General features: G+C 37.3%; 3 protein-coding genes across 15 annotated transcripts in view; 2 read left to right on the top strand and 1 right to left on the bottom strand.

Annotated features, from left to right (window-relative positions):
• The window catches only part of plekha7a (pleckstrin homology domain containing, family A member 7a), a 126923-nt gene extending 126043 nt beyond the window's left edge, over window positions 1–880 (top strand). For all 10 annotated transcript variants that reach the window (XM_061774063.1, XM_061774061.1, XM_061774062.1 and 7 more), the window contains one exon: window positions 632–880. In XM_061774063.1, the coding sequence (XP_061630047.1) occupies window positions 632–654 (23 nt within the window). In that variant the 3' untranslated portion in view covers window positions 655–880. The remainder of the gene's footprint in view (window positions 1–631) is intronic.
• c5h11orf58 (chromosome 5 C11orf58 homolog) lies at window positions 732–4134 on the bottom strand. The gene is made up of 5 exons (XM_061774072.1): window positions 3971–4134; window positions 3620–3703; window positions 1946–2006; window positions 1305–1414; window positions 732–1195 (listed from the first exon to the last, which is right to left on the bottom strand). Exons 1-5 carry the CDS (start codon window positions 4022–4024, stop codon window positions 1001–1003), a joined length of 504 nt encoding a protein of 167 aa, XP_061630056.1. The 5' UTR covers window positions 4025–4134; the 3' UTR covers window positions 732–1000.
• A 2944-nt stretch (window positions 4135–7078) lies between these two features.
• LOC133478242 (transcription factor SOX-6-like) overlaps window positions 7079–19742 on the top strand; it is a 121669-nt gene continuing 109005 nt past the window's right edge. For 2 of the 4 annotated variants that reach the window (XM_061774054.1, XM_061774053.1), the window contains exon 1: window positions 7085–7424. The gene's annotated coding sequence lies outside the window, so the exon portion shown is untranslated. Of the gene's footprint in view, window positions 7425–19742 lie in introns of all 4 variants that reach the window. The other 2 variants (XM_061774056.1, XM_061774055.1) reach the window with 2 other exon arrangements.

The raw sequence follows: 19742 nt of genomic DNA, 5'->3' as shown, positions 1-19742 counted from the left end.
AGTGAGGTACATGGGCTCTCGCTAATGGTATGTGAAAGAATAAAGTTGTTTTATTTGAAAGTTAAAAATATATATATTTTTTAAATCCATTAAAATATTTAACTTATGTGCAATACATTTCAATTGAATCCCCCCCCCAGTATTCAAGCACATAAAACATCACAAAGGCAATACCATTTTTGGGGATAATAATAGAACTGTTTGTATTTTTCGTCAGTACATTACGGTGAGAGGTGCTCCTAATGGTTTGACAAAAATTATGGGATTACACGGGCGGTTTCATTTCTTTGAAGAAATTTTAAATGGTGTTTGATGTTTAAAACGTGTGTGAATAGTTAATCATCTGTTGTAGTTTGTACAATGGAGTAATTTTTTTTTAAAAAGTGGGCCTTACAAGTATATGTAATTTAAAAAAAGTCTATAGTATATTCAAAATGTATATTAAGAAATGCAATATAATTCAAATTTAAATAATTGGTATTAATTTAATATATAGTGGTAAAAAAAAGTATTTGTTCTAATTTTATTGAATTGAATCAATCCATCCAATCTAATATTGTACTTTTAATAAATCCAAAAACAAATTTTGGCTCATCTTTATAAGAAATTAAAATATTTTTCTCCTTTTTAGCAAAAGCTGCTGCTAGCCAGTGAACACTACTGCCCCCTACAGGATACTCAGTAAAGGACCACTGGAGGACTTTACAACACATCCAAACCTTTAACACACATAGAGGAAAAACACAGTTTTATTGTTTATTTTTATGAAATTGTTTGTGGACCAGCTTGTAGCATCACCTAGTGGCCACACAATGTATTTGCTACTAACAAGGATGACAAGTTCACTTGACAAAATAAACAAATACGATGGGGAAAACCATTGTTTCTGTCTTTTTTAATCCAAACAAGTGAGTGATACTGGGACACGCTACAAAAAATGAATTACATACACTGTAAAAAGTGGATGCGGGGGGGGGGGGGGGGGATTCTTCAATCACTCCTATGATGACTTGACAAAAGACTTTTTGTACACGTTTTTCTGTTCGGTGCTCCCGCTTTTTTCCGGGATGCTTTTGTCCTTTTCCATCGTGGTGTCCGTCGGTTTTGTGTCACAGACTTTATCCTCGGGTTCTTTGGACTCGCTGGTTGGCGTCTCGGGTGTGTCCAAGTTCTGAGTCGTTGCAGGTGGGACGGGCTACAGATCAACAAAAACATGTTAAAAGATTTTTCCCGAAGTGGCACTGTTCTGTTCTGCGAAAGTGCCTGTTTTCACTCTTTTGCTGCCAATTAACGAAAAGACTCACTTCACGAAAGCCGAGTCCGCAGTGTCGCCGGTCGCGTCCGGACAGCTTCTCGTCCATGCCGCGTTGATACTGCATCTCCAGACAATCGCTGATTTGCTCGTCCTCCGTCCCTGCGGAGTACACAGTGGTCACGGCACGCGCGAGCACGCAGGCCTCTCACCCGCGCACGAGGAGAGCTGCGTGGCGTGGTGGCGGGCGGGGGGGAAAAAAGACGCGTTAGTTGCGCCCGAGGTGAAGAAGAAGCATCAGCGGTATGTCAGTTGTCATCAAATCAGCAAATGTGATTCTCAAACTGTAATACAAAGGCTTCCTCTAGTGGTATGTGAAGAATTCCTGAATTAAATTCAAAACGTTGCATGTTACAGTTGTTTAGACTTGGGTTTTTTTTTAACCTCAGTACAGTTCAGTTGTGTTTTAACGTGAGTACAATTTAATTGCATGTAATATTTTACAAATGGATGATTAACTTCACTCCTGCTTTTTTGTTGTTGCCACCATGGAAGGGTACCAGTGTGATAAAAAAGAAATTCAATGATGTTGTAATCACTTGAGCAGGTTAAAAAAATAAAAAAAAGGCATTGAAGGAAGTGCAATTATCCATTACCATAGTGATTGATAGTCTTTTTTGAAAAGCGTCTTACCACTGCGGAAGTGTGACGTGGACTTGTGGTCGCCAATGACGAGACGTCCAGTGTGTTCTTTCTACACAAGTGGAAAGACAATATTATAAACTTAACTCTATTTCCACTTTAACATCAGGAAAGCTTCAGAATAATAATAATAATAAACACCAGGCTTAAATAATATTGATCTGTATTACGGCCGACAACCGAAAATTTTTGTAAAGTTGGGTTTTTTGGAAATACAGTATCGGGAATGAAACCCTGCTGCAAATAGGGAAAGTGTGTGAGTAATTGACACCGTACCTAAAAAAAAAAAAGCATTACATTTGTCGAAAGGCAGCTCCTCAATTCACTTCCAACATACAGGGTGATTGAAAAGTAACTCCTAATTTTAAAATACTGTTTTTGTGTGTATGTTCCATGATTAAAGGACAAACCAACGACTTTCGAAGAACTTGCAGGGCGAATACGAGAAGTTGTCTTCCATCCCACAAGAGTTCCTTGTGAAATCAGTTAATGCGGTTCCCAGGCGGCTTGAGAAACTGGCGCCCATATCGAATTTTAAATAAAACTCCGTGCAATACACTTTCTTCTCATCTTCATTTCTTGTAAGAATTATAGTTCAGAAATCAATTACAAGTACTTATAGGGAGTTACTTTTCAATCACCCGGTAGTTCCCTGGCACCAAAATAATACTTATATTGCTTTGGCCTGAGCACAAAATAGTGAATAGTTAAGTTTTTCAGCAAATAACAGGATAGGTTCCAAAAACAATAAATCCACAAATATGAGAATTTGTAAACGCTGGAATGCAATTATAATTAGGGTTGCTACTAACGATTATTTTAATAATTGATTATTTGTTCTATTAATTGATGAATTTGATTAAAAAGCATTTCTTATTTCCATCCCTTTATTAAAAAAACAACAACAGGACATTATTTCAAATTGACAGTGCAGAGAATACACAAACAGATTGATTAGATTATGATTGTGTGACTGGTTTGGCTCGTAACATTTGTCAGAAAAATGTTCAGCACTGTTTTCCAAAGTAAAAGCAGATGTTTGCAAATGTCAAATTTTGATTCAGCACAAATATAACCAGTCTGCTTTCATGGAGGACTACAGAAACTGTTGAGAGGCTCAAATTCTGAGGAATTAATTTTAAGTTCAACAAGGTCTCTAAACGATTATTCGATTATTAAAATAATTGTTGTTGATGAAACAATTATTTGTTAGACCTCCAAATATAATAAAACTTTCTCCATTGTGGGACTAATGAACCTTATCTCATCTTCAATATGCAGAGTTTAATTGTAATCCAAATTGGAAATGAATGGGCATTGACGGTAATTTAGTGGAAAGGGTAAACAAAGCATAAAAATAAACATTTTGTTTTGTCCTAAGCAATCGTGCATTGCAAAAATAGATGGCTCTTGCGACCAGTTGAGATACAACTGTACTTTCATAAAAAAAAAATGTAAATTAGGATTATGCTATAATACACCTTCCTCAGCTATACTTAGGTTCTCTAATAAGAACCAACCTTCAATTTTGTAAATTATTCTTTCCGTTAATCCCGATGTAAAGTTTCCAATTTTGAAATGTCCCAGAATTGTGCAACTTTACTTGGGAAGCGTTTTGAAACTAGTGGAAAGCAACACAAGTGTGCGCTTGAGTGGGCGGCCCACCTTGGAGGCACCCATCAACCGGAGAAACTTCTGCTTCCTTTCGTCACTTCCCAGGTCAGCGGAGGCCCACTGGGTCGAGTCCTCCTGCAGGTGCAAACAAAACATTTTACGTCACTTTGCCTTTTTTTTAATTTTTTTTATAAATATAGTACAACACAACACGGCACACTCGTAATATAACTAGTGAACCCCATGTAACTCATGTCTTAAATGCCAGCTGGTTTACAAGCACGGTGCCTTCAGGTAAACTATGGCACATTAGCCGACAAGCTAACGCGAAGCTAAGCCCTTCGCGTACAACTCGCCGCTTCTTTCCGCCGACTCAGGACGAATTCCGAACATTTGACTCACTTCGCTGGAGGACGCCGGTCGTTTAGTGCCGTGTTTCTCACCCGGAGAACTCATGGTTTGTGATGATAAGGTTTAAACGCTACATAAATAACAATAATTCGTGACATGTAGCAATGGCGATGACTGAGGAAGCCATAAAATGTGTCGTCACTTCTGGTACCCTCTTCTTCTAAATACGGTTGTACTGCAGATCGTTTCTCTGCTGCCAAATGTGGTGAGATTGTGTAACTACAACCAGAACGAACGTTAATCGAAAGGGGCTTTTCCACCGCAGGAACCTTGATGATTATTATTACACGATTAACTACCGCTATAAAACATGTATTTGTTAATGTATTGTGCTTTAATGTCGAAAACAAGCCTTTAACTTTCCCAAAATTATAATAACCACCGTAGAGTATAATGCAGCAAACGTCTGCAATTTAAATTGAGAAATAAAATGTTTGCAAATTTTAAATTATAAAGAATAAGAATGTATTTCATGTTAGATCCTACCATAGACCAAATTGTGCTGCAAAGAATATTTAGTTAGAATCATCTTTATTTTGCCAACTATGTCCAAGAACACACAAGGAATTGGTCTCCGGTTGTTGGAGCCGCTCTAGTACGACAACAGACAGTCAATTGACAGAGAATACTTTTGAGACATAAAGACATTGAGAAAACACTGAGCAATAAAAGGTTGCTAGTAATCTGGTAATGACAGTCCTTTTTTTTTCTGACAATTGTGCAAAAGATGCAGAGTCCTCTAGCACTTAGAGCAGATTGAATGACTAATAAAGCAATAGTCCGGTGCAAAGGGCGCCGAGACTTCAAGAAATGTATGCAGTTTAAAGTAGTGCGATAATCTGGGAAAATGTCGATTGTGCAAATGTTGCAGATACTCCTCAGTCAGTGTGCAAGTGGGGCAGATGCTACTCTGGCATGAGTGGCCAGTATTGGTCAACAACAGATATGCAAATAGTGCAGCGTGGCGAGACTACCACAGTCGAAGTTTTTCCTTTTTTGTAGCAGCACCAAACCAGACTGTGATGGAAGAACACAGGACTGATTCGATGACCGCTGTGTAGAACTGCCTCAGCAGCTCCCGTGGCAGGCCGTGCTTTCTCAGAAGCCGCAGGAAGTACATCCTCTGCTGGGCCTTTTTGAGGACGGAGTTGATGTTGATCATCCACTTCAGGTCCTGAGAGACTGTAATTCCCAGGAACTTGAAGGTCTCGACGGTTGACACAAGGCAGTTGGAGAGCGTGAGGGGCAGCTGTCACTATCGGTAACTGATGCTGCAAAAATTTGTATTTTCAGTACAAACACCAACTGGTGTTCCAAAAGAGAAATGCTTTATATATATATATATATATATATATATATATATATATATATATATATATATATATCCATACACACACACGCACATAACTGTCAGTATGTCTGGCAAAAATATTAAAAGTCTTTGTAATGGCGGTTAATGTGTCACTACATTTACAACTAATGTTGTAAAAAATCTTTATTTTTGGCAAAAACTGACAATTTTATGTCACTAATGTTACGCAAAATATTATATCATGACAATCAGTATATAACTCAATACAAGAATTTCAGTACAAATGTTTAATTTTCAGTAAAACATTAAGAATAAATACCAATATGTCGCATATTTTTACAATAAAAGTTGGTAAAAAAATTTGTTCACCGACTGACACCGTATTATTATTATTATTATTATTAACATTGGATTCTATATTTTCCATTGCTGCTACTGTAGTTACAGCATGTATGGACACCGACAGATGTCGCTAGAGTAAATGTAATAACGTAAAGCAAGCAGCAAAGCACTTTTAATATTTGTTTCAATATTAATATGTAAGTCTTAACTTTTAATATTTTTAAATGATGGTAATTATATGTGTACATATATTCCAGTTTCAGGTATTATTTAGTATTTTTGGGCCATTTTTCATCTTTATTCGTCTTCAGTGATTGTCTAAAGTTAGGATTACAGTTTAGTTAAAGCAGAACATCAAAACGTTATTATTATTTTTTACTGTCATTAATTATGATGATCATTTTAACCATAGTACATTTTTAAAAATACATCTTCAATCATCGATGTCATGTATTCAAACGGCCTTTAGATGGGGGTCTACTAATCGTAATAGAAGTAATAGAAGAAGGCTCTTGGACCTCAATAATAATAATTATTCACATTTTTTTTCACGTTAAAACATATTACACTATCATTAATATGGTTATTATGGCGCTAAAACGTGACTTTAACAACAATATCCAACATTTAAACACATTATTTTGACAATCTCACATGCTTAAATAATATACACAAAAATAGCAAAATAGTATAATAACAATAATCATCATCATCATCATCATCATCGTCATCATAATAGTAATAATGATATGTTTTTGCAGGAATAAGTCCAAGCGGACAGACTGGCCTTTATTATAAGTCTTTTTATTCTATATTTTACTGAATTTTTTTTTTTTAAAAACATTTTGTTAGCTGCCTGTATGTGACATAATGACATAATTATTCATATTTTTACTTGAGTGAACAAAAATAGTCAGTGTAAACATTTTTTTTGCAACAACCTTCCACTAAATTTATATATATATATATAAATTATATATATATATATATATATATATATATATATATATATATATATATATATATATATATATATATATAATTTCAGTATTATTAAAATCTTGACTTCTAAAAACATCCCATTTAAATGACATAAACCAGTCACGGGAAACATTTTGTCCATTTACTTTCCCATGGAGCCAAAACTTGACATGAACAACATTACCCCACTTTTAAGCACATTTTGTTTGCAACTGACTTGCCTGTATAATGTAGTGTTTAAGTCGTGAGACTGTTATGTATTTCATTTTTATTGATTGATTTTACGAAATGAGGGCAAAGAAACAGCGGTGGAAGAACGGAAGAAAACTTTTTTTAATTCCACAACTTCTTGAATGGGCCTCCCAAGGAGAGTGAGAAAGTGAATGAGAGAGAGGGACAGAAAAAGAAAGCGCGAGAGAGAGAGAGAGAGAGAGAGAGAGAGAGGAGGGGTTAACTCTCCTCTCGATGTCTCTCTATCAGTCACTGGGTCACACTCTCTCACTTCACGTCCACATCGCGCCGGACCGGGGAAGGAAGGAATAACTTTTTCTTTTCTTTTCCGCTCCACCAAACAACGAGAACTGCGGACCCAACTTCCCACTTTCCCTCACTTCCCCCCCCCACCCCCACACTCACTTTCTCTGTCCCCCCCCCGGTCAGTGAGGACTTCTTCTCTCCCCCCCCCCCCCCTCCCCTACTCGCTCCACCGCATCCAAAGTGCGCCATGGTGACTTTACGCGCAGGATTGGGCGTCTTTGGCTTCTTGTGATTCAAAGTTGCAGCACGAGAGTCTCATCGCAAAGCGTGCAGGTAAGAGACGAGTCGTGTCACTCACCGTTTACCTGTTTCAAGTCGTAAAAAAACAAAAACAAGTGGAACAAATCATGCTTTGTCATTTATTTCAACAATCCCAACAGACCCGGGTCAATTCACGTCATTCAGATGACGTCAGATTATTATAATAAAGCAAATGTAACTTCAAGCAATGCACTAAAGTTTGCACAACTGTTTATAATGAGTATAAAGGCACTAATGCTGTAAAGAAGTGTAAAAAAAAGAAAGAAAAATAATATATATCTATATAATAACCACCAGTGGGTCTCCATAGACTCGAATGCAGCAAATATCTGACATTTTAATAAGAAAAATGAAATGTGTGAATGTTAAAAATGACAACTACTTGGTGTTGCAGCATATGATGTATATGTATATGACAGGCATTGTGTCACATCCAATAATAAGTAAAAAGTGTTAATATTGATATTCAGCATATGTCACTATGTCATGTGCAACTAATGCTGTAAAAGTCATAACTTCCAGCAAAAACTGACTATTTTACTTCACTTGTGTTGGAGAAAAGTCACTTTATACAACTAAAACTGTAAAAATCTTAACTTAGAATTTTATGTCAATCATGTTGCCAAAAAGAAATACTCATATCAATTCAAAATATGACTAATGACAATCAGTATGTCTTTCAATACTACTACTGCTGTAAGTCTACTGCTGTTTGTTATAACCACCAATTTGTCACATTTCAGTACAAAGTTGGCAAAAAGTGTTTACACTGACCGTTTAATGTCACTCATGCTGCAAAACAAGTTGAATTAATAACGGCAAACATGAATCATGACAGACAACTAATGCTGGGAAAAAAAGCCCCCCCCCCAAAAAGCTTACATTTCCAGTAACAACCAATATGTCACTCTTAACTCAATAACCCTGCAAGTCTTTAAAAAGTTTGCAAAACTGTTTATTTGACAATTTGGTGGCTCTCATGTTGCAGAAAAATGCATAGTTTCAAATAAAAGCATGAATAATGACAGCATGTCACTATATACAACAAATGCAGCAATAATATTTCAACATTCTATTAACATGTTACATGTTAGTTATGTTACTGTATACCTACAAATCTTTATTTTTCACTGAAATAGTTGCCAGAAATATGTAGAATGACAATTTATTTTGTCACGTATACTGCAAAAACGGTGAATTTCAAGTAAAACATGACAGTCAGTTTGTCACCATAGATCCCAGGAAGTGTTCAACTGTTTATAATAACCTCCAGTGTGCCACATAGACTCATTAGTGCTGCAGGAATATTATATTTGATGTCCAAATGTTACTAATGACATTCAGTAGACTGAGTCATTCTGTAGAAATGTTGAATTTGATGTCAGAATGTTAATAAAGACCACGAGTAGACTAAATAATACTGCACAACCGGCAGTAGACTCATTAATGCTAGAAAAATGTTGCATGTGAACTTGATGTACACTCAATAATGCTGAAATTTGTTTTAATTCTCAGTGAAAATGTCAATAATAACCCCGTGTTATTACTGCAAAAATGTTCAATATGGTTTAAAACGGTAAAGAAAGACCATGAATAGATCCATTAATGCAGCAATTTGAGGTAAAATGTAAATAATGACCAGAAGTCGGCTCATTTGTGTTGCAAAAAATGTTGAATTTGATGTTATGAATTTTACTTATGATTACAATTAGACTCAATGTTACAAAATGCTATATTTAAAATTTTAAACAAAGTTCATAGAGACATTCAATAGACTCATTAATGGTACAAAAATGTTGAATTTAATGTCAAAATGTTAATAAAGACCTACAGGAGACTCATTAAGTCTTAAAACAAATGTTAAATTTGAGGTACAAATATTAATAATGACCAGACTCATCAACACTACAAAAATGTTGAATTTGAAGTAAAATTGTTAATCTTAACCAGAAGTAGATACATTAATGCTGCATAAATGTTACCTTTTATGTCAAAATGTTATTAAAGACCACCATTAGATCATTAATGCTACAAAATGTTACTAATTACCCTAAGTAGACTTATTAATACAGCGAAAATGTTAAATTTCATGTAAAAATGTTAATAATGTCCACAAAAAGACTCATTAATGGTACAAACATTACATTTCCAGCTAAAATGTTTAAAAGACCATGCTGCAAAAATGTTACATTTGGCATAAAAATGTTCAAAATGACCTCAATGCTCTGTAAACGTTGAATTAGATGTCAAGAATTGTGCCGGTAACCATAAAGTCAGGTGAGCAAGTCTATATTGAGTCTTTCAGTGACACAAATGTAGCCTACTGTTTATCTAGTAAAAAAAAAAAAATAAAAAAAAAATATATATATACTATTTGCTCTGTTCAAAATGTTTTCATATTCAGACCTTTACAATGTGTCTTACATCTTCTTTTACATGTGCACGTTTTACACATGTGACTAAGTTGTTCTTTTGTTTTTATGCATTTAAACTAACATGATAGGGGCACGTCCATGATGACCCAATTGGGAAGGGGTCAGGGGGCTTCTTGGGAATCTAATAGGGAGAGAACACTGGGATAAAGTGGGTGGTGGTCCTGTCCTACTAACTTTCCCCTTCTTTGAGGGACGGGGGGGTCTGAAGGCATGAGTCATGTGCAAAAATAGAAGCTAACTAAATGGAAGTATTAGCATGAGACAATAAGGCTGATTGTTATGCGTTGATATTGTTATGTCACTAAGTGGTGGTGTGTCCTGCCTGGCAGAGGGTACGGGAGGACACGGCTGCTCAGGGGGGTCTGCAGGGGGCTGATAGCGGTCTCCTCGGGGTGGTCCCCTCGCTACAACTCGCAGATAACGCTCACGCGTGGTTGCGTTCTGCACGCACACACACCCACCCCAAAAACGTTTGTGATTTTACAGCTCAAACATGCGTCACAATTCTTCTATGGGAATTGTTTGCAGGAGACAATTTATAGCTCACTCACACATACATGCACACACTGTGTGTGTGTAAAACAATCCGAGTGGGGCTCTTATATGAGGGATGTGTGTGTGTGTGTGTGTGTGTGGAGGGGGGGGGGGGGGGGGTGTTAGAAGTTGATCTCCTATGGCATTCTGTGCAGAGCAGGTGCTGCGGCCCGACGTTCCCTCATAAGGTAAAGTAGCATTGGTGCGTCCAAATGGCAGACTTATATATAGGCTGCCAATTCAGCACATTGTCCCCAGCCTGCATAGCTACTCTGCGAAGACCCACAAATCCCCCCCCCCCCCTTCTTCTTCTTCATCACAATTAGTTGGTGCCCAAGTACAATCCTGGTTCAAATCACTCTTAAATGGGGAGAAACGTTGCATTGACTGCAAATCATATTCAATGCATTAAGAGGTAATGCGTAACCTGTCATCATAAGAGCTTTTCCTAATATTTTGTTATTCAAATATATTACATATATTATTATATTGTATTAGTAGTAGTGGCATAGTATATAGAGTTCCCCATATTGCAAGTTGTTTTAGAGCATTTTGAATGATCTTTCAAGGCCCCCAGAATATTGCATTCTGGGAAAAAAATGAACGCAAAACCTACTAAAAGAAAGACTTCTTTCACCAGAAGTTTGTTTGTAGAATTGACCATTCTTTAGAAATCAGAAGCAGACATGGGTTAGTTTTCCCTAAAACACTGGTTTCTGACCAAAAAGTAGAGAAAATTAGCTTTTTGGGAAAAGAAACATGTCAAGCATAACAGTGACTTTGACGCTGATATTATTTGCTTTTGTGACACCTCAAGTTTTAAAAGAACAAAAACAAGACTGAGAAAGGGGTTTTCATGGCAAACAATTTTTTATTTTTTTTGCGGTGTACAGTACTTCTAAGAAATGCACCATGAGGGACAATGACTCACTGCGACTTGATTTGAACGTCAGTGGATTTTTTACATGGTGTTCCTCTTTCCCTCCATGGACTTTTCTCACATTCACGGCACACACTTTCTACTACCTACCATGACACATATTCTGTTTTTACCATACCTTTACTCTATTCAAGTGTGAGGTGTCTAAACTTGTTCGACATTCAATGTTGGTATTTATCTCCCTCATTATGGACGCGACAAGCCAAAATTCACCGATCTTTATCTTCTACTCAAAAGCTGCGTTGATCTCAAATCCAGAGCGACGCAACGCCGCCATCTACAGGGATTAGTCATTACAGTGGTTTACAAACCTCAGTTTCACAGACAACCTGGGCTTCACCCTCTTCCATGCCTACCCATTGAAAAATGTACTTGACAAATATACGTCCAATTGACGATATGAATGTCCACGCCATTGAACAGTTAATTTGTTCTTAGCTGTCACACAAGTGTCAAAAGAGTCATCTGCATGTTATCGATGGTGGTGAAGATGATGTTGGGAGTGGACCAGTATCTGCTAGTATATGTTGCTGTTGTTGATATGACTGTTGTTGTGCCCATTGTTCTGTTGTCCCTCCCGCGGTCACTCAACCCCTCTATCTTGTTTCCTCTCTCTAGCTATCCTCTGTCCCGCTAATCAGTTTGTCCATCTCAACCCAATTGGTCGCGGCAGACAGTCGCCCCACAAGTGTAAAAAGTAGTTAACCACTTTCGTACAAGTGTAAAAAGATGCTCACGACTCTTAGTATTAAGACGCTAAAGCAGCGGTGGGCAAACTTTAGTGCTCATGCCACATTTGAATTTTAACACAGACAGATGGGCCAGCTAGTTGAAACATAAGGGGGGAAAAAAGATTATGTGTATGTAAAATTTTTGATTTTAAGAATGAAATTATAATGCATTTTTATATTTAAATGTTCTTATTTAGGCGGCACGGTGGACGACTGGTTAGAGCGTCTGCCTCACAGTTCTGAGGAGCGGGGTTCAATCCCCGGTCCCGCCTGTGTGGAGTTTGCATGTTCTCCCCATGCCTGCGTGGGTTTTCTCCGGGGACTCCGGTTTCCTCCCACAACCCAAAAACATGCATTAATTGGGGACTCTAAATTGCCCGTAGGTGTGAATGTGAGTGCGAATGTTGTTTGTTTGTATGTGCCCTGCGATTGGCTGGCAACCAGTTCAGGGTGTACCCCGCCTCCTGCCCGATGATAGCTGGGATAGACTCCAGCACGCCCGCGACCCTAGTGAGGAGAAGCGGCTCAGAAAATGGATGGATGGAAGGATGTTCTTATTTAGAATTAATCATATTATAATTAGGCAAGCAATTATTTGATAAAATGAATTAAGTTAAAAGTCAAAAAAATAAAGTAAAAATAGTTTATTTCAATAATTAAATAATAATTCATCCACGTGGAAATTTTTTAATATTTATTTTTATTTTCCAAGTGATTCAATTAAAATGAGCTTCGCAATTATTGAACAAATTAAATTAAAAAAATCTCTGTAAAATATGTAAAATAGTTTATTTGAATAATAAGATAATAATTAATTGTTGTGTTCTAATTGGATTATGTCTCATTATTTTAACTATAATTAACTAACATTTATTTTATAATTAAAATGCATGTGTAAATTAGTTTACTTTTGGAATAGAATATTTATTTCATTTAATTATAAGCAACTATTATTTAATAAGTTCAATAAAAATCGTAAAAGTTAATTATGATAATTTAAAAAAATAATGCATTCTAATTCTTCATATTATCCTTTCTAATTAATGTAAGTATAATTAACTAACCAATTATTCAATGAGAAGAAAAATAAATTCATTCATAATATTACAAATTATTTACAGCAAATCGATTAGCAAATTATTCAGTGAGATAATTGAATAAAACAAATATCACATGAATAAAGAAATTTTCATTAACCAATTATAGGGAAAAAGCAGCTACATTAATGCAACAAATATTACAGGTCTCTCTTTTTTAACTGACAGCACACAGGCGTAAGATGCTATGACATCAACAGTGTGTATACAACTACATATTAGTTCAGTGATTTACAGGAAAGTTAAATATCTTTGCTGTGTGTGTCAGGCTACGTGAAACACTGCGTGGGGCCTTATGTGCCCTATGTACAGTATGTTCATGAATATGAGCTGAGACATGGATAACATGGAGGACGGTATGCATTAATCTCATACACAAACATGTTGATACCTTCAATGTGGCTGATGTTTCGCTTTCAGTGTATTACCTCTGCCAAGAAGATCATGTTTTGACAGTTAGTTAGTAAACAGTACTCTGCCCCCCCCCCCCCAAAAAAAACAATAGCATTTGTGACAGATTCGCTCTGTGGAACCGTTTTAACTTTGAAGATAATGAAATGGAAATGTATGCAAACTAACAACTACTGTAGCATGCTAACAACAAGCGTGGACCCACAGTATTTGGGAACATCTGGTGGACAGGTGCTAATGCGCTAAAATTGACAGAGATAGGTTGAATGCTAACTTTCTAACAGTTGGTATGCTAACTAACATGTAGCAAGATAGCAACCTGGGTAGACAAATTGCCAAGGCACATTTATAAAGATTTTGCATCTCAACCTATAGTCTGCCACTCTTTCAAATGAGAATTTGTGTAATGCTAATATGCTAACATAAAGCACTAAGGACTTTACATCTTGTCATGTAGCCAGCTACTAGTCCCAATGAAAATTTCTCAATACTAACATGCAAACTGTTAAGTTTTTTTTTTTTTTACGTCTTAGACTATAGTCTGCAACTATTTCTAATGGGAATTCGTAAAATGTTAATATATAGCAAGCTAGCAATCTGGGACGAGAAAGCACCAAGGATTTATGCTGTGTAGTCAGAAACTGGGTATGTTCGGAAATTCAATCTGACTCCCTAACATCAACTCTGAGAGTGCAGTGTTCTCAGAGGCAAGAGCGCCTTTCGTTGAATGTACAAACGACCACCTTGCTTGAACGGCATGCTTTTTGAACGGCTTCCATGCTCGTCCTGCCTGACCCTGGCGCACTCTTGTCCTTCGAGTCAGAGCGGCCAGAGTGCGCTCCGGCACTCCCAGAGTGTGGCGCTTCTATATTTTACGTATGCTAACTGTTGGTATGCTAACAGAAAAGGCAAGATAGCAACCTGAGTTTGGAAAGCGCTCAGGAAGATTTAAAAATAATTTTATATTTTGCCCCATAGTCAGGTACTACTTCATTGCTAATATGAATCAATAAAATGCTAACATGCTAATAGTATAGCAACTTGGGTAGGGAAAGCGCTGCAGTATAATCAATAAGGATTTGACATCAAGACCCATAGTCAGCTACTATTTCAAATGAGAATGTATCAAATACTAACATGCAAACTGATGGTATGCTAACATACTATATTTGGAAAGATTCCAGCCCGAGTATGGAAAGCGCTAAGGAAGGTCAATAAGGCTTTTACATTTTCCCCTGTAGTTTGGTCCTATTTCTAATATGCATTGATGAAATGCTAACATGCTAACATACGGCGCAATTTTAGCGCTTCTGTTTGTATTGGAATCTCTCCCTTCCTAATGATTTGCCATGGCTTGGTACACGTGTTGTCTAAACACAAATTTTACATTTAGTCGCAAGTGCGCCAACCCTGCTGTAAGTGCACATTAGCGGGCCTATACGGTATATACTTATCTCGGGCACACCCAAATTGTAGCGTTGCTACACAAAGAAAAAAGAAAGATGGCTGAGGCTGTGCTCAATGAAGACTTGACACACACACACACGCACACAGGACCCCAAACTTGGCCACCACAAGGCAACATCACTCTTGTGTGTGTGTGCGCGCGAGAGAGAGAGAGAAATTTATAAAAGAACAGAAACTGAATTTGACTCAAAGCAACAGCATGAGCAGAACATTCATGGTCGTGGGAGTCATTGGGTGTCGATATGATAAAAAGAAATGGGTGTCATTGGCATGGTTGGTTGGTCTTATCCGGCTGCAGAACCAGCCGGGTGGGGTTCAGTGTAGCAAAGACAATATGGCGGCATGCAGGCTTTGATAATCAAGTAAAAATAATGCACTTGGAAGACTCCTTTTGCCATTGACGGGCGTCTTGTCACACAACAAGAAGAGACCGTTTGCTGGTGGGAAATGCGGACTGTTAATGTTCCACTGACGTTGCTCTCTTCCAATAGTAATATTTGTTGGCATACCAACTGTGACCATCTTAGCGTTGAAGAAAGTTGATAACTTGCTATATATATATATATATATATATGTTAGCTTACCCGCTGTTAGCATGTTAGTATAATTCTCATTGGAAATAGTACACAACAAAAACAATTTTTTTCAAACTACCTTAGCTCTTTCTCTACCAATATCTTGCTTTATGTTAGCATTTCCATTTGTACTTTGTTAGAACTGTGTCCATTCTCACTGGGACTAGTACGCAACCACTGGGATAAATTCAAACTACTTATCAATGTGCCTCGGCTTTTTCGCTACTCAGGTTGCTAAGTCGCTTTCAGCATATTAGCTGTTAGGCTGTTTGCATTACGGTGGAACCCCGCATACTCGGGGATCGGCACCCACGGATTCATATTTTTTTCTTCAATGTAATTTTTTTTTGGGGGGTGCTGGGGGGACCAACCCCCTTTATTTCGTGGAAAACGCTTATTGACAATACAGCCCGCTTATTCAAGATGGGTTAAAATTATTTGTTTTCTTTGAATGCAGTTATTATAAAGGTCAATTATTTGCAGATTTTTGCTATTTGTCCGATCACCTGCGACTAGTCGAATAGTACACAAATAGAGGGAGAAATGTAAAATACTTTATAATCTGCTTACTCCGGTTGCTATCTTGCTACATGCTAATATAACAACTATATATATTTTTTTTTTACAGCGGCTTTGACGATCAAATGAAAACACTTTAAAGACTCCTTTTCCTCTTCATCGACTCTATGCCCGTGGCACGCCTTGTGCCTTAAACCAAACAAAAAAACAAGTCAGCCTGTTAATGTTACACTGAAAATGATGTGTAATTGTGTCTCGCGTTGTTGACTCAGACTGCGAAGCCCATTGTGGTGCAGCAGGTTTCTATTAGGAGCGTCTCTCTCTCTCTCTCTCTCTCTCACCCACACACACACAAAGATGAAATATTGGTGGCGCCGTCGTCACGGTGCCTCGTTGCTGGCACACTGTGCTCACTCTGACTAATCAGTACCACACCGCCGATAAAAACCACTTTGGACCACAAAATGTATTTATATAGTCGGCGCTCGCTCACATCCAGATAGCGACGCACGGGCCAAAAAATTACAAACAGCTCTCACTACTATTTTTTTCCATCGTAGGAGATATTGTAAATAAATATAATTTGTTTCAGGGTCTTGCTGTAGCCGTCATAAATACTCATTTTATTAACTGTATAAGCAAAGTTTTAAATTATAACTTTCTTAGCTGTCATAGAAGTGTAAAAACAAGCTAATGTTCTTATATAAAATTATAAAATAAATGTATATCAATATATACATTTTTATATATGTATAGAATATAGAAAATAAAAAAGAAATAACATATACAAATGAATAATACAAATAATAGAAAATGCAAAAAAATAAATAGAAAAAAATATACACATTCATGTATAAAATGGAAAATAAATATAAAACCAAATATAAAATATAAATAATTATTACTGTATATAATTCCAAAGTATAAAATATGAAAAATATTTAAATATATACGGTACATATATTAAGCCATTACAGATAAAATAAGATTTGTCTGTAAAAATAGACAAACATAATATAAAAGTGATAAGTGTTTTATATATAATTTAGGAAAAGTAAAAAAATGTCTAATCTAAAAATATTCTAAAATATTATATATGTATAAAATATAATGACATCAAATCTATATAATATATAATTTGCATAACAATATAAATATATATCAAAACTAAAATAAAACAATTTAATAGCAACAATGTAATGTCATTCTTGTTTCACGTCATTTTTCAATAATTAATTATCATAAAAGTGCAAAAAGAAGTTAACACTGGTAATAGTAAAAGGAAAGAAAACATTATAAGATGCCAATTAGGGTGTAAAAATTCCTCTTTCCGAAATCGAAAGAGTCCACCTTAAAGAACATCCTGATGCATTTTGTCGAGCACTGCCTCCCAAAATAGCCTCTTTGACGGACAGCTCCAGAAGTCCTCCTCGTGCACCACATTTGGCGGCGAGTCGTATTGGTAAACGATGAAGCGGCCGACATGCGTGTAATGTGCCCTGGACATAGTGCTGGATTAGCACAAGCTACGCGCTATGCTGCCATATTGTTGCTGACTACGCTGCCGGCTCAGGTTTCCGCAGTGCAATCCGAGCTGGAGTGCCTCTCGCACAAAAGTAAAAAGTAAAAATAAATTTTTACTGTCACTCATATCAATTGAAGTTCAGATACCTGACAAATCTACTTGAGTCCAGTAACAAAATATTTGTACTTGGTTACTTCCCACCACTGATAATAAGAGGTAAAAAAAACAACAACAACCTATTACATTAAATAAAAGAGCCTAGCGTATTGTTGCCGACTACACTCCTGCCTCAGGTTTCTGCCACACAATCCTAGCCAAGGAGACGACTATATGACGATGACGGCGGCAGCGGCGTTGGCCTGCTGACACTCCGACGCAAACGATGCGTTTAATGTGAACGGGAGACGATAAATAAATAAATGAAAGGAACGCTGCCTCAGCAACACTTTAGTGTCACTCCCCAGCAACAGCAGCAGCAACAGCAGCCGCTTTAATATGGGAAACATACGTCGCCGTGCTTGTGATGTCACTTGTTATTGCTGGCGGTTGCCTATAGGAAAACTCCCATTTGTAGTTGAAAGAAGCTTATGTCATAAAGACTCTTTTGTGGCACGATTGTGTGTGTGTTCCTCGCACTCACGCAGGCTTAAGTTGGTTACAAAGACACTTGGGTCTCGTTTACATGACACAAATGACACAGTTTTGATGTAAAATGGCAACTTTCACACAGAGATCCCACAAAATCTCTGCAAAATTGTGCACAGAAACACAGGATCCTGCAATCTGATAATTAGCTACAGTGGCGCGAAGGACGAGTTTCATTCGTTCCGAGACCAAGCTCGGAACTCAATTAATTCGTATGTCAAATTGAGATGCCATTTATCAGTTCCAGCCCCCCCAAAACCAAAATGTTTTTGTCATATGTTTTACCAACTTTACCAAAAAATTGTCCCGTCATCTTACAACATGACCCACCCACATATGTTGGCCGATGGTGTGTTTTATTGAAATAAAGAAATGGAAAGATTTCTTTTTGCACCACTGTTGACTGCCTCGTTCCCACCAGAGTGCACGCCGGTTGCAGTAACGGACGTTCGTGGTCCTTTCATCTTCCAACATGACTCCTGCACATTATTGATGTGTTTATGTTGCCCTATGGTGTGTTTTAATGGAAGATAAACAGATTTCTTTTTGCACCACCGTACGTGTTTGCCACAGTTTTTTGTTTTTAACCTGATACCAGATTTACCTCTGAAGTTGAAATTAAGCATGCGCCAAATTAAAATAGATTCAAACACTCAAGTGAAGAGAGTAAGTGAGATCATAAGCTCTCTCTCGTGTATGAATTGTGCACATATGGGAGCGTGGATGATTTTAATAAATTCCGCCAACTCTCCTTTCACTTACACAATGAGCTGAGTTCTATTTTATGGAGCTGCAGATTTGCGCGCTGTCGTCTAAATCACTTGGGCTCTCTCGCAGATTGCGTCCCGTATTTACATTTATGCATGCGGTAAATTAGTCGGGGGGCGGTGACGTACCTCCCCGCCCCCATCCACATTAATTGACCCTGACAGTTAAAGCCTTGTTCGGGTCGTGACAAGGTTGACTCCAGCCCGGGACGCTGCTCCCCTGGCGCTCCTTCACACATCTGCACATCATTTGCGACAAGTGGCGGCTGCGGCGGCTGACTTCTATGATGAATGATTGGCTTGTGTTGTATTCCGTTGGACGTGGTTCTGCAATCAGCGGCGTACGCTCTAACGAGAACAAGGCACTAGAGGACCTGATTACCATGATGCAAAAAACAAAAAACATTAAAACACACCATTAACAGAAGTCCTGCATGTGTCTTCATGTATGCCAGGGGTGTTCAGCTAAAATTTTAAAAGGTCCAGATCGTGCTCATAAGTTTACAGACGCTGGCAGAATTTGTGAATTCTTATTTTAAATATGACTGAACAAAGACCACCGCAGTATTTTCCTTATGGGTATGTTTTGTATAATGATTGTGCTTTTCTGAAATGCGATAGATCTATCTATCTATCTATCTATCTATCTATCTATCTATCTATCTATCTATCTATCTATCTATC

The sequence above is a fragment of the Phyllopteryx taeniolatus genome, chromosome 5 (genome assembly GCF_024500385.1).
Source record: "Phyllopteryx taeniolatus isolate TA_2022b chromosome 5, UOR_Ptae_1.2, whole genome shotgun sequence".
Taxonomy (NCBI): domain Eukaryota; kingdom Metazoa; phylum Chordata; class Actinopteri; order Syngnathiformes; family Syngnathidae; genus Phyllopteryx; species Phyllopteryx taeniolatus.
Note: the sequence above shows the minus strand (reverse complement) of the source record. Positions and strands in the feature narration are given on the sequence as shown.